We start from the raw sequence: 14,571 nt of genomic DNA on the forward strand, positions 1-14,571 counted from the left end.
TTAAAAGTCTGTAACTAGTAAAATGTCATAGAAACTAGCTCCTTAAGTGTGTACATATAAAAGGCAGTACAGACATTAAGTCTCACTTGAATCAGAGGTGGGAGATGCAAACGTTTGCTTCAGCCTTGAAGACATTTACCTTATAGCCGGGGAGAATCGGAGCTCCTAACAGTCAGTCAGGCCTGGTTCTTAATCATTTAAGGGAATTAGTGACCAGTGAGAAGTTACATCATCTTGAGGTGATGCTCAAACTTTATTTAATATAAATACAGTGCACTTAAAAAAACCTGACAGATGTCGTACAGCTTTTCAGAAAGCATCTACTCATATGCTGCTCCTTGGTTATGACATCAGAGCTACCCAAAGACTTGAAGGACTGGCTGAGGGGAATAAACAGCCTGTGTCCGTTTCCTGCTTACAATCCTCACTACACACGCTCAGGCATGTAGAACTTGCCCCAGTATCGCCCCTTATGGGTCAGGTCGTAGGGGCTCAGCACTTTCCGTATCCCCAGCATGTTGGCAGTGACAATGCGCTCAAAGGTCCAGGGGTTTTGGTTGTTCCGTTCTCGTTCTTCTCGATCTTTCCACATCTTCTCTAGAGTCTCACGGCTCACGGCCTTCGCGGGGAAGGGCAACTTGTGGGCAACCTGGTTGAGGAAACCCCGTACCTCTTGGAATTCGCAACGCCCGCCCATCTCTACTATGAGGCGGCCAGCCTTCACAGGGGTCACGTAGTGGTCGATGGCACCTTTGCCGCCCCCCATGCGCTGTCCCATACTCTTGCGGGTGATGGGCTTGAAAGGGGCTGGTACTCGCCATAAGGCAAACATGTTCTTGGGGTCCATAGACCGGTTGATTGTCAGGCGCATCATTTCAAAATGCCCCCAGTGGAGGTAACCGCCACCCAGTGCCTAAAAGTAAATGGAAGAATTAGAAACGTACGGGGATTCAGGTATCCTTCATGGGATCTATTATGTCTCTTCTTTTATGGTAACTGTGGCTTCAATGATACACATGAAAGTAAAAATATAAGTTCTAGTAAGTACCATGGAGGAAAAGCCTAGGGTACAGTAATAAATGGGAACAAGGGTGGACCCGCTTCAATGGATAGCCAGGGAAGACCTCTTTGAGGAGGTGACCTTTATAGCTGAGGCCAGAATGGAACGAACCAGCCAAGGGGAAACAGATTGAGTGTTCCAGGCAGAGGAACGGCACATGCGAAGGCTTTGGCGCAGCAGGTGGCTTGGTGAGTCTGGGCAGAAGCCAGTGTGGCCGGAGTAGAGAGAGGAATGGGGAACAGACTGCGTTCTGAGAGGCTGGCAGGGGCTGATCGTGCAGGCTGTGGGAATCGGACGTTAAAACATCACTCTGGCTGCCTGATGGGAACTAAATCCTTGTCCATAGCCATGTGTGTAGGTACTGACGTCAAGTCTTCACGGAAGCTACTTGATGAGTAAGGAAACATCTGTCCCATGTACTAAAACATGGATAGTTTTATTTTGACCAGAGGCTTGAGAAAATCTCATGGTCTAACTATGGGGTAAGTTAGGTACCCTCTTCCTTCTGCTTTTACATTATTTTCACTCTATGTAAAACAAAAAACATTTATGACTTAATGCTTACTGGGTCCTGCTCATCAGTTTAAAGAGCAACTAGTGGCAGTTCTAGTAAAACCTGTGGAGGAAGAGACGAGAATGAACTCAAGGAGTCTATTTTAATCCCTGGCTTCCGTCCTACAGCCGCTTGACGCTGGACTCACCAAGATCGCAAAACTGCCTTCAGTGAACTCAGTGGCTTCAGTGGAAGGTCCCCTTATGTCACTCAGGTTTTTAGGCTCTCTTCTCACTTTTGGCACAAGTGGTACCCTTTCAACAAATCTAAGCTTGGGCTTTTCAGGAATGGAAACATCTAAAAGGAGCACAGACAACCAAGAGTAAGTCAAACCACACATCTCAAAGGATTCATTTTCTTCCTAGAAAGATTTATAACAATCAGGTCAAAGTCTTAAAGTTACCACTCAACAGCAATTCCAGAAGTGTGTGAGGTTTATCTTGTGGATGCTTTTCGCTGACACTGGAATCTTCTGATTACGACAGTGGTTGATGCAAATGTTTTTGAACCTTTTAAGAGCAGAGTTTTAACCTTCAAACCAAAATGCTTTTTTAAAATGCCGACTCTGTACCTAACACCGAAAGAGGGACTGTTAGAGAAGGTACGAAGGTATGAGAGTGTCACAAAGTAACACTAGGGAACATTTGTGTGTGTGTGAATGTTTACTAAGTGCTGGAATTGAGCTGAGTGCTTTACATGCATCATCTCATTTAATCGTTAAAACAACTTGATAGCCTTGGTATCTTTTAGGGCTTCCTTTTTAATGTTTTTAAACCTTTAAAAGTTTAACACACATGTATCAAAGGGCCCCATAAAAAAATGTGAATTACCACAAAGTGAACACACAGACACACCCACATAACATCCACATCAAGAAACACAACATTAGGCAGGTGGTATTTTTAGTCCATTTTATAGAAGAGGAACTTCAGGCCTAGAGACATTTTATAATTTGGTTCGGGTCATCCAGTCAAAACAGAAAAGCTAGACACTATGTCACTTAAGAAAAAATACCACACTGCCTCTCTGATAAGAGGCAGTGGAAAGGATACTATATTGTACATCAAAATACCTAAGTTCTCCTGCTCTGCCCATTCTTGCTGGGAAACTTACAACCTAGTACTCCTTTGATCAGTGCTCTTTGCTTTATATATACAGGGGCTTTTCATGCTGAGGCCTGTACTACAATGTGGTTGCTGGGTGAGGGGCCAGACATGCTACGTCTTTATCATGTCTGACGTTTTGACAATATGGAAAAAAAAAATTAACTTGTAAGTCATCTAAAGTATTTCTACAGTAAAACAAGCATGGCTCTGTGATGGAGTCCAGTATAAAACAGGAGACTTTAAGGGCTACAGAAACTGCCCCCTGCCATTTCTATATGTAGCTACACAGAAACTTAGTAATGCTTTCTCTTGCCTCCACGGCCATATGTACTCCAGTGCATGTAGTAGTTTCTCAATTATGTGTAGAAGATAAGGCCCTCAGAGGTCAAGGCCGCTCTCATTTTTTTTGAGATTTCCAATATATTAAAAAAAAAAAGGTAAGTTAGATATACCAAATTGTGGCTTACCTTAATTGTTTATATTAACAAATTAATGCTTTTCACATAATATTGTTGCTGCCTGCACATGTGTAACCTCATTTGGAGAAAACATCAAAAGTCTCAGTTGAGGCCAGTTAGGTTTAGCTGAGTGGGCAGCTGTGGGCCACGCACCAGTGGTAGGCCATATGGGAGATATCCCATGACAGGTTGGCTCCCTAAAAGCAGGAGTCTTTTTGAGTCTCTTGTTCTTCGATTTCTCTCTAGCGTTTAGAACACTGCCTGGCATACAGTATGTCTTCAATACATAATTACTGAATGGGTGAATGGGGATAGGGGGCACAAGAACACGCCTACTCTTTACCTATCCTCTGCTGGGTTCCATCACAGAAAAGGCTTACAAACAGGAAAACGGATAAGCTCTCACCTTCAAAAGTGGGCACCGGGAGCAGCGTCTTTAGGCCAGCGCTGGCGGGCGGCGCTGCCCAAGAATCTACAAAGACAGATCAAGTTAAACGACGAAGGCCAGGGCTTGGTACACTCTGGGCCAAATACGCTCCTGACAGAGGTGTCCTGTGGGTTTGGGACGTGGGTTCCACTAAAGGGGCTCACAGGCACTACCCCCCGCCCCCAAAGGACAAGCCGGGGACTCTGGGCGCCGATCCCCAGGTTGCACGAACGCTGTTGACCCTTTTGCACGAATCTTATGGCGGGAGGGGCGGCAGCAAAGGGCAGCCCCTTCCCCGCGCTTCCGCAACCGTGCGCAGAGTCTTGGGACCGTGCGAGATACCCGATGCGGGGGAGGGGTGTGGAGAGAGGCAAGGCCTGGAGGGATCAGGGGATTTCTGACCTAACAAACGCGCCCGCAGGACGGGCGCGCGGGCGCGAGCCAGGAGCCGCCACATGGTCACGCGCGTGCGGTCGCGTCGGGCTCCCCACGGCGACCGCAGCGAACACTTCGACGCGGGCGCGGAACGCGGCACTCTCGAGACACGCCGGAACCGGCTCCGGCTCCCACCTGGTCGGGCCGGAAGTTGCGTTCGCGCCGGTCCCCCCTGCAGTGAGGGCGGGTGGAAGCGGAAGAAACCGGAGCCTCGGAACGTGGGTTCCGGCCTGGTGTGTGCGGGTCCCGCCCCGCGTTCTTTCCGGGGTCTCTCCGGAGGTGAGGGCGGCAGGGCAGGGGGTTCTCTCCCCCCAGTACCATGCTGAGAAAGCCTGGGTTCGTATGGCAAGTTGGTTCCTTACAATTCACTACGTTACGCCGCGTCTCTAGCCCCCTTCTCTCCCGCAAGACGTTAGAAAAAAGCGAAGGACTCATCACTGTCTTAACATTTCCTGGGCTCTTGCACGGTGTCGGGCGGTGAGTACCTCATCCTTGCGTCTAGTCCTCCCAACGAATCCGTGCGATAAGTAAGTCATTGCACCCACTTTGCAGATTCCATCTCGAAGGTCAAAGGATTTAACTTTCCTAGGGTCACACAGCAGGAAAACAGTACAATCAGTATTTGAGCACAGTCGGTGTGACTCCACAGACCCCAGTGAACGGACAATATGACTCGATATCAGGTTAAAATGAAAAAAGGTATAATTCTTCTGGGAGAATGTTGGGCAACTCATTTTTATGGGCATGATGCTTTTTAATATTTAGAAAGAGAGAGTGTCTCTTTCCAAGCTTCTAGGATACCGATGGGATTACCAATTGAGGCAGATGTCTGTTGTATTTAAATCATGCTAAATCTGTGCGTGGTCTTTCTCCAAGGATTAATATCGTAAATGGCAACAAATAAAACCTGTAATCTCGCAAAGCTACTGGAAGAACTCTCCCTGTCCACAGTTTTATGTACTTCTTAATTATTTGCACACTGACTCTGTATCAAAAGAGTTAGTGAATTTTATTACAGCCAATCATTTCTGTCCCAAGAGCAGTTTTAAAAGGTTCAACTGCCCCCGCCCCCTCAGCCCGTGTCAGATTCTGGGCAGCCCTTCTGTGCTCCCCTCTCCCTTCCACCGAAAGTGGGAGATTCAGATGTACTCAGGTATTTAAAAATCTCAAGCTGAATATTGTATAAGATTGTTTGGATGGAGAATAAAGCTGCCGTACAATCACTCTTTGATTGGTCTCTAAGTCTTCTGGTGCCCTAAAATTTCTACCTCATTGCTTATTTTAAAAGAACTAAAAATTAACTCAAAATTCTACATTTAAGGAGTACCATAATGTCTATTTTTCTTTGTAAGAGTTGTGTTAAGTACAATGGAGGATACAAATATGAAAAATCGGTGACCCTTTATGAATTTATATTTATGTAGGGATGATATGATGAGAATACAATTAGCTAACGTTGAGATATGAGAAGTTTAAATAAAGGGCTGTGAAAAATCGAAGGATGGACCTGAGGTCTTCCCTGATCACAGAAAATCATTTTTCCCTTCGATTTTTCTTCTCTTCTGATAGTTCTATGGCTGTTATTTGTAGGAGACTGAGGTTCAGGGATTACACGATTTGCTACACAGTATGATGCAAAGTAGGATTAAGAACCTTGATGAACTTACTTTTATTGGAATGCATTTGCTAACATCTCCCAAAAGTTGGTCTTTGAACTTTCCTGAGGCCTCTGTTAAAAATGTAAATATCTGGTCCCCACTTACTAAGAAACTCTAAAGGTGGGGTTCAGGAAGTCCTATTGTGAACTAGCCCCACGAGTGATTCTAATGCCCAATCATGTTTGGGAATCAGTGCTCTATGAGCACTTTGAAAATTTAAAAAGTAGAGTATAGGTACAAGGCATTGTTTCTGGACTATACAGGCCAGTACTCACTGGGATGTATATTTTTCCCACCTGTATAAAAATTAACACCTCAGTTTTTAATCTTCTTATTTAAACATCCAGAGATAACAGAAACTTGTAGCCCAGTCCCAGGTCCGGTTGTTGACTTAAATGGCACACACAGACACACACACACATACACATACACACCTTACTGCCATGAGAAAAATGAATGTGTCTACACATATTCCAGAGCTTTCCAGCTAAATTAGAGTCAGTCCCAACTTGGGGAGTTCATAGAGTTTTACAGGAGAGCTATTTCCAGCATTTCTCAGGGAGTAAGTCAACAGGCACGAAGAATGGATCTAGTCCTAATTGTTTGGCCAAGAAGAGGGAACAATGCCGACTACTGTTCATGCTTTTGTCTTGGCGTTTACGGACTAGATCCATGGTATTCCTATGAATTTTTTCACCATAATAAATGATTCCCTATTGTGGCTTAGTCAAGTTATTTACAAGTCTGTTATTATAGACCATGCTGTAATAAACATCCTTATACAGACCATTTGCGTACTGTTTTGGTATTTCTTTTGAGCAAATTCCAAAGAAGAATCACTGGATCAAAGGGATGTTCATTTAAAATCATTTTACCTCATCAAATTGCGTGAAACGGGCCTTCACCAACAATGTATCAGTGTGACTTTATAAACACCCCTTCTGAGGAAGGATATGAACGTTCTTTTAGAGCTTTGCCAATATGAAAGGTGAAAAACCACATCCAGTGTTATGTTTATAACAGGGTTTTAAAGCAGAATTGCTTCTGACTTAGTTTTGCCTGAGGGCCCAAGGTATGTGGTAATCCCCGTATTCCAGAGTGAGGAGCTGGGCCTCCTAGGCTGGACTTATCAAGGAGCTGGTTGGAAGTGGCTTTGCTCTTCTTAGCTACCCACTCTCCTTCAGCCTGTAAAAAGCACTGGAAAAATCAAGAAAGGAAGTGGAAACTGGCAATGACAATAAAGATTTCTTTGGACAGAGCTGACATACTGTGAGTTTCACTTCCCCTCTCCAATGGTTAGGGATGAGGTGAGCCATCCAGCCTAGTGAGAGACACTTCAGGACCGCGCAGAGAGCTTGGTATGAGGCCTCTGCAGTTTGAAGGGGGTTGGTGTTGACACGGGCTCGGGAAAGTCTACGTTTGGAGGCTGATCAAAGCAGCCTGTGACATCAGAGTAGAGAGAAGTAGCCACACTACTATTGATGGCAGGTCAAAGGTGTGAATATCCTGTTGACCAGATGCGGACCCCAGTGCAGTGTGTGGGTTTACGGTTTTCTTATATCCTGTCCAACGGGACCCCATGGAGAGACAAGGAGAAAGAAGGTGGAAGAGGTGTAATGATGGATGTCCAGGGCCTGTGAGAAGAATTATATGCAAACAGCCAACCGTTTAGCAGAGATGAATTTGCCTGCGTCAAGGGAACTGAGATGTCCTCAGCAGTTAGGGTTAGGGTGTGTGTGTGTGTGTGTGTGTGTGTGTGTGTGTGTGTGTGTGTCCTCTGAAGACTCCATAAAGCACCATATATACCCGGACCCGAGTCAGTACTGTTGGGTGCTGTAACGAAGTACCCCAGACTGGGTGGCTTAAACAATAGAATTTTATTGCCTCACAGTTCTGGAGGCTTGAAGTGTGAAATCAAGGTGTCAGCAGGGTTGGTTTCTTCTGAGGGTTGTGGGGAAGGATCTCTGCTTGGCTGGTAGATGGCCGTCTTCTCCCTGTGTCTCTTCATATCATTTTCCCTCTATGTTTGTCTGTCATGTGTCCAAATTCCCCCTTTTTATAAGAACGCTAGTCTTATTGGATTAGGGCCCACCTTAATTATCTCACTATAACTTGATTTCCTCAGTAAAGCTCCTTTCTCCAAATAAGGCCACATTTTGAGGTGCTGGGGGTTAGGACTTCAACTTATGTTTTTTTCAGGGGAGAGGAGGATACAAGTCAACTCATAACAGGTACCATGACGGTAAGCCATCCCAAAGGGGTCAGAGGTGAGGGGTCAGGGGTAGAAAAGGTCTTAAGTGATTGGTAAATGTGCAGAAGTGAGGAAATAAGAGCCCTCTTCCCTTGCCTCCATTTTTGTTTTCACCACTTTCTATCTGGCGTTGGGCTGAGCTGGGAGCGGGGAGCAGCTTTACCTCCAAATGCAATTCAGAGTTTTGATTTTTACACAGTTTTGGACATTTTAGTTACTGAAATCAATACGTTCTCTGTGGCTAGAAGTGACAACACAACTTTTTTTTTTTAATATCAGAGAGTAATGAAAAATGCAAAAAAAACCCCAGCCTTACAGAGTTGGTTTGGATAAATAGTAGAAGGGTAAACTAAAGTTGATTTCTGATAGCCTTCTCTGAGTTCTACTTAGTGATCTAACTTACATCTGGTTATACTTAGTTTGCTTTTTTGTTTTTATTTTTTTGGCCAAACAACATGTGGGATCTTAACTCCCAGACCAGGGAGCGAACCCACAGTCCCTGCATTGGAAGCACGGAGTCTTAACCACTGGACCACCAGGGAAGTTCCTTAGTTTGCAATAACTAGCAATAAAAATTTTAAAAAATAACTAGCAGTGCTGAACTTTTTCTCATCTCTTTGGTTTCATATGTTTTTGTCTGTTTGTTTTACTGTATGTGTGATTTGCTTGCTTGTGTACTTTTCAATCATACTGTTCATTTTTTTTCGATTCAAAACTGCTTGTTATGTATAAGTACATTAACTCCTCTTCAGTTGTATATGTTTTGATTTTTTTTTTCATTTTTCAGTATGTCCTTTAATTTTCTTTTTGAGGCATGACCATTATGATTTTTTTTTTTTTTTTTTTTTTTTTTGGCCGTGCCGCGCAGCTCGCAGGATCTTAGTTCCCTGACCAGGGATTGAACTTGGGCCCTTGGCAGTGAAAGCGAGGAGTCTGACCATTGGACCGCCAGGGAATTCCCCATTATGTTTTTTTTTAAGCAGTAAAATCTGACAGTAATTTTCTTAAGAGTTTTTGACTCTGAGCATATGCTTATAAGGGCCAGAGGTAGGGATCTAACATAATTCTTTTCCAAGTTGAAAATCCTCATTTAATATGTGACTTTATAATGTACTAAATTCCCACATAATTTTTTTGATTCCGTTTGACATTTTATTCCCTTCTCATGTTCTCTCTGTTCTGAAACCAGTGATACACTCTTTCAATCATTGTTACTTTATTACACATTTTTATATATGTCTTATCAAGGTCTCCATTTTTGCACTTTACTTTGCAAAAAACATTATGGCACGTTTTGCATGTTTGATCTTCAAGATAAAATTTAAAACTTTTTGTTAAGTTCCATTTTCTCTCCCTTTCCATTTTTATTTCCTTGGCCAGAATTCTTGTTCTTCATATTTTTGTGTGTGTGTGTTCATTTCAATCTCAGAATCATTTGCACTTCTGAGCAAGACTCAAGGCTTTTGCTATTTCAAAGAACTACAGGCTCTCAGCTGGGAGGGGCTAGAGGAGTCAAGTTAGTTCTACCTCCTCATCAGCATGTTATCCTCAATCATGAACTTGCTACAAGTCATTCAGATAGCTGGTTAAAGGCAAGTACAGTTGCATATTGTTTTTATTTTATTTTTTATTAAAAATTTATTTAGTTAGTTATGTATTTAATGGTATTTCAGGAAATTGATTTATTACCATATGTTCCAGAGCTTAAAGCTGGCATTGCTGAGACAACTCTAAAGAGTGTACCTGCAAACAAAGTCAAGGACTTGGTTCCAGAAGCAGGCAACTGTGTGAAAGCTGATTGGCAAACCCAGACCCAAAGGAACAAGAATCATTTACTTGTGAAATTTAATTGTAGTCAGTTGTTTTGGAATATTTTTGGTTTTTAAAAAAATTTTTATTGGAGTATAGGTGATTTGCAATGTTGTGTTAGTTTCAGGTGTATGGTAAAGTTAACCAGTTATACATATACATGTATCCACTCTTTTTTAGATTCTTTTCCCATATAGGCCATTACAGAGTACTGAGTAGAGTTCCCTGTGCTGTACAGCAAGTCCGTATTAGTTATCTATTTTATATCTATAGTGTGTATATGTCAATCCCAATCTTCCAATTTATCCCTCCCCACCCTTACTCCCTGGTAACCATAAGTTTGTTTTCTACATCTGTGACTCTGTTTCTGTTTTGTAGATAAGTTCATTTGTACCTTTTAAAACTTGTTTTAATTGAAATGTAGTTGACATACAATATTATGTTAGTTTCAGGTGTACTACGTAATGACTTGACATTTGCATACATTATGAAATGTTCCCCACAAGATAAGTCTTGTAACTGTCTGGACCCATAAAATGTTATTACGATATTATTGACCACATTCCTTATGCTATATATTCCCTTAACTTATTTATTATATAACTGAGGTTCGTACCTCTTAACCCCCTTCACCTATTTCACTGCTCCCCTTCTGGCAATCACCTGTTTGTTCTCTGTATCTGTGAATCTGTTTTCATTTTGTTTTGTTTGTTTGTTTGATCTTAGATTCCACATATAAGTGAGATCGTGCGATATTTGTCTTTCTTTGTCTGACTCATTTCACTTAGCACAATACCCTCTAGATCCATCTAGATTGTCACAAATGGTAAGATTTCTATTGATAGACACTTAGGTTGCTTCCATACCTTGGCTGTTGTAAATAGTGCTACAATAAACATTGCAGTGTTTATATCTTTTTGAATTATGTTTTTTTATATCTTCATCAGGTCAATACTCAGAAGTGAAATTGCTGGATCGTGTGGCAGTTCTATTTAAATCTTTAAAGGAGGCTCCATACGGTTTTTCATAGTGGCTGCATCAATTTACAATCCTACCAACAGTGCACGAGGGTTCTAATTTCTCCACATCCTTGCCAACACTTGTTATTTGTTGTCTTTTTGATGATAGCCATTCTGACAGGTGTGAGGTTGTATCTCATTGTGGTTTTGATTTGCTGATTAACAATATTGAGCATCTTTTCATGTACCTGTTGGTTTCTGTATGTTTTCTTTGGAAAAAATGTCTATTCAGGTCCTCTGCCCATTTTAAAATCAGGTGTTTTTTTTTTTTTTCATGTTGAGTTGTATGAGTTCTTTGTGTATTTTGGATATTAATCTTTTATCAGATACATCATTTGCAAATATCTTCTTACACTTGGTAGGCTGCCTTTTCACTTGATTGATAGTTTCCTTTGCTGTACAAAAGCTTTCTAGTTTGATGTAGTCCCATTTTAAAAATTTTTGCTTTTGTTTCTCTTGCCTAAAGAGACATATCCAGAAAAATACTGCTAAGGTTGATGTCAAAGAGCTTACTGCCTCTGTTTCCTTCTAGGAGTTTTATGGTTTCAGGTCTTACATTTACAACTTTAATCCATTTTGAGTTTTTGTATATGGTGTGAGGAAGTAGTCTCGTTTAATTCTTTTGCACATAGCTGTTCAGTTTATTTATTAAAGGGGCTGTCTTTTCCCCATCATATATTCTTGTCTCCTTCATTGTAGCTTAATTGACCATATAAGTGTGGTTTATTTCTGGATCCTATTCTGTTCCTTTGATCTATTTTTTGTGCCAGTACCATACTGTTTAGATTACTGTAGCTTTGAAGTGTAGTTTGAAATCAGGGAGTGTGATACCTCCAACTTTGTTCTTCTTTCTCAGATTGCTTTGGCTCTTCAGGGTCTTTTGTGTTTCCATACAAATTTTAGAATTTGTTCTAGTTCTGTGACCAGTGTCTTATAGTTTTCTGAGTACAAGTATTTTCCCTCTTTGGTTAGATTTATTCTTATTTTATCCTTTTTGATGCAATTATAAGTGGAATTGTTTTCTTAATTGTTCTGATAGTTTGTTGTTAGTATATAGAAACATGACATTTCTTTATATTAGTATCCTGCAACTTTATTGAATTCATTTATTAGCTCTAGTTATTTGGTAATGTCTTGAATTTTCTATGTCTAGTATCATGTCATCTGCAAACAGTGATAGTTTTATTTATTCCTTTCCAATTTGGATTCCTTTTATTTCTTTTTTCTTTGTCTGACTGCTGTGACTAGAACTTCCAATACTATGTTAAAGAAAAGTGGCAAGAATAAGCATCCTTGTCTTGTTCCTGATCTTGGAGGAAATGCTGTCAGCTTTTCATGCTTGAGTAAGATGTTGGCCGTAGGCTTGCCTTTATCATGTAGAGGTATGTTCCCTCTATATCCACTTTGTTAATTCCATACTATTTTTAAAGAGGGGAAAAGTATTTGGTAGCAATCTTCCTTCCTCTTTCTCCTGCATCTTCACAAAAGTGGTTATGCATAACTGACCACTCCCTAAAGGAGGCTTATCCTTTACCAGCCATGACCACTAGAGGTCACAAAAGCACTTATTTTAGTCACTGAAACAACGGAATGCAGTCTGGGGCATTACAGATTACGCAAAAATGAACCCACACAGACTACATTTAATTAAGGTGCTTCCTCAAAGGGGAATTGCAACTTCTCATAGCAGACCCATTGTCAACCTCACTCCCCTGTCCCCCACCCCTGCCAATACAGATGAACACAGTTAATAACTAGGTAGGTAGTTAAAACGAGGTTTTCATACATGAAACCAGCCTGAGATTCCCCCTAGTCTTTCATGCCCCTCTTTTTCCTTCAATTTCTATCATTATAGCAAACGCTGGGTGCGGAATACACACACACACACACCTTCCTTCGGTTGCCCAATTTTTTGTTAAAGGAGGAAAAGTCATCTTTGTTTAAAATAATTTCCCCCCATTTCCATCGCTCAATTATTATGTGTTGAACGGAGAAAACTTAGAAACCAGAGAAACAAATAAACAAAAAGACATCAATCACTAATCATTCTATCCTGCAGAGGTAACCACTGTCCCACCATGGGACGGGTGATATTGCGATGCTGTGTAGTCTGATTTCTTCACTTGGCTCCGCATGAACGTCTTTTCATGTCATCAGCTATTTACCTTCAAGATGAATTTTAGTGACTTATAAGAATCCCATCGTACAGACCCACCAGGGTTTACCTATGCATTGCTCTGTTTTGGGACATACCCATTGTTTCCATGTTTTCCGTATTACAAACATTATGATATGTTATGAGAGAGCACTTATTCACCGCTCCCTGAGGGTTTCTACCATTGTAGCAGTCCTGGTCTTTTTCGGGCATACAGTGACTTACCTGATAGCTGTGATGGGTGTGAGGATCTGGGCCTGTGTGGTTCATGCCTCTTTCTCCCGGGAGCCAGATCGTCACCAGAGAGCAGGTTCTTGCTCTGGGATGCCAGGAGGGGAGGCCTGTGATGGGGCCGTGAAGTCTGTCCACTTCTGGGCTTCAGTTTTAGGAACTGTATTGAGGCTGCATATCTAAGTTTTTTTCTCTAATTGTCCCAGCTGACATTTAGATTCTTATATATATCTGTGTGCTCTTATGATTTCCCCCTTTCTATAAATTTCAGAATTAGGACTTTTGGGGATCAAAGTGTACATCTTATGTCTTTTGTTACAAATGTTCATATTCTTCTCTAGAAAGTTTGTTCCAGTGTTGACTCCAACAAGCAGAATTTACCAGTTGATTGTCTTAAATTTTTCTCCCAAAGATCTGTACCTTCAGTATTTATATACATATGTAGGACAGGGTGAGATTATAGATCTATATATTATACCTAAAATGTTATATGTATTATTTATGGGACACAGTTATATGTCTACATTTAATATATAAAACATATTATATGTTAAATTAATATTAAATACACATATGTTCATATTAATATATTAAATACATAGATAAATTATATAAAATCTATTTGAAATGTGATTTATGCAGAACAAATATTGGACATAGAAGTTTGTGATATATCGATAACATGATTTACCTAGTTCTGAACCACCTGGGAGCTTCATGTGAAATAATTTTGGTCACTTTATGTACGGATGAATGTGTGTACATATATATGTTTACACCAGGTGATTTGAAAAGGAGTACTTGGTATAAGAAATAAAAATAGAAGTTTTTTTTTTTTTTTTTTTTTTTGCGGTACGCGGGCCTCTCACTGTTGTGGCCTCTCCCGTTGCGGAGCACAGGCCCCGGACGCGCAGGCTCAGCGGCCACGGCCCACGGGCCCAGCCGCTCCGCGGCATGTGGGATCTTCCCGGACTGGGGCACGAACCCGTGTCCCCTGCATCGGCAGGCGGACTCTCAACCACTGCGCCACCAGGGAAGCCCAAAATAGAAGTTTTAAAGATACATCCTTTCCTTTATAGAATAAAAGAGTGTGTTGGTTAATTAATCAAAAAGGTCAGAATGACCTTCCAGAATATCAGCGAGACGCCCCCTTTCCCCCCTCACCCTAGGTTTCAATGATGACTGGGGGTCATTGTCTTGAGAAGCCGGACTTTTGCTTTCATGGGTCACAGATGTTGAAACTCCAGTGAAGTTTGCATCATTTATTTTACATTGTGGTTTCCATGTTTTAACCAGGAATATGGTAGCCTTGTAAATACCGACTTTTTTGCACAGATTTGAAATGAGGTGAAAAAAAAATGCCAGCCGTCCTCCGGGGACGTTTGATAGAAGCTCAATCCTTCTCCTCC

At 41.5% G+C, this 14,571-nt stretch overlaps 2 protein-coding genes across 2 annotated transcripts in view; one reads left to right on the plus strand and one right to left on the minus strand.

Moving 5' to 3' along the window:
* Positions 1-10,784, plus strand: part of STX3 (syntaxin 3) — a 54,617-nt gene extending 43,833 nt beyond the window's left edge. Inside the window, exon 11 of the mRNA XM_060018970.1 lies at positions 10,705-10,784. The gene's annotated coding sequence lies outside the window, so the exon portion shown is untranslated. The remainder of the gene's footprint in view (positions 1-10,704) is intronic.
* Positions 203-4,177, minus strand: MRPL16 (mitochondrial ribosomal protein L16). Its single transcript, XM_060018966.1, has 4 exons — positions 4,007-4,177; positions 3,584-3,649; positions 1,762-1,910; positions 203-913 (listed from the first exon to the last, which is right to left on the minus strand). The coding sequence occupies exons 1-4, from the start codon at positions 4,059-4,061 to the stop codon at positions 428-430; spliced, it is 756 nt and encodes a 251-aa protein (XP_059874949.1). The 5' UTR covers positions 4,062-4,177; the 3' UTR covers positions 203-427.
* Positions 10,785-14,571: the final 3,787 nt, after the last annotated feature.

The sequence above is a fragment of the Delphinus delphis genome, chromosome 8 (assembly GCF_949987515.2).
Source record: "Delphinus delphis chromosome 8, mDelDel1.2, whole genome shotgun sequence".
Lineage (NCBI taxonomy): Eukaryota > Metazoa > Chordata > Mammalia > Artiodactyla > Delphinidae > Delphinus > Delphinus delphis.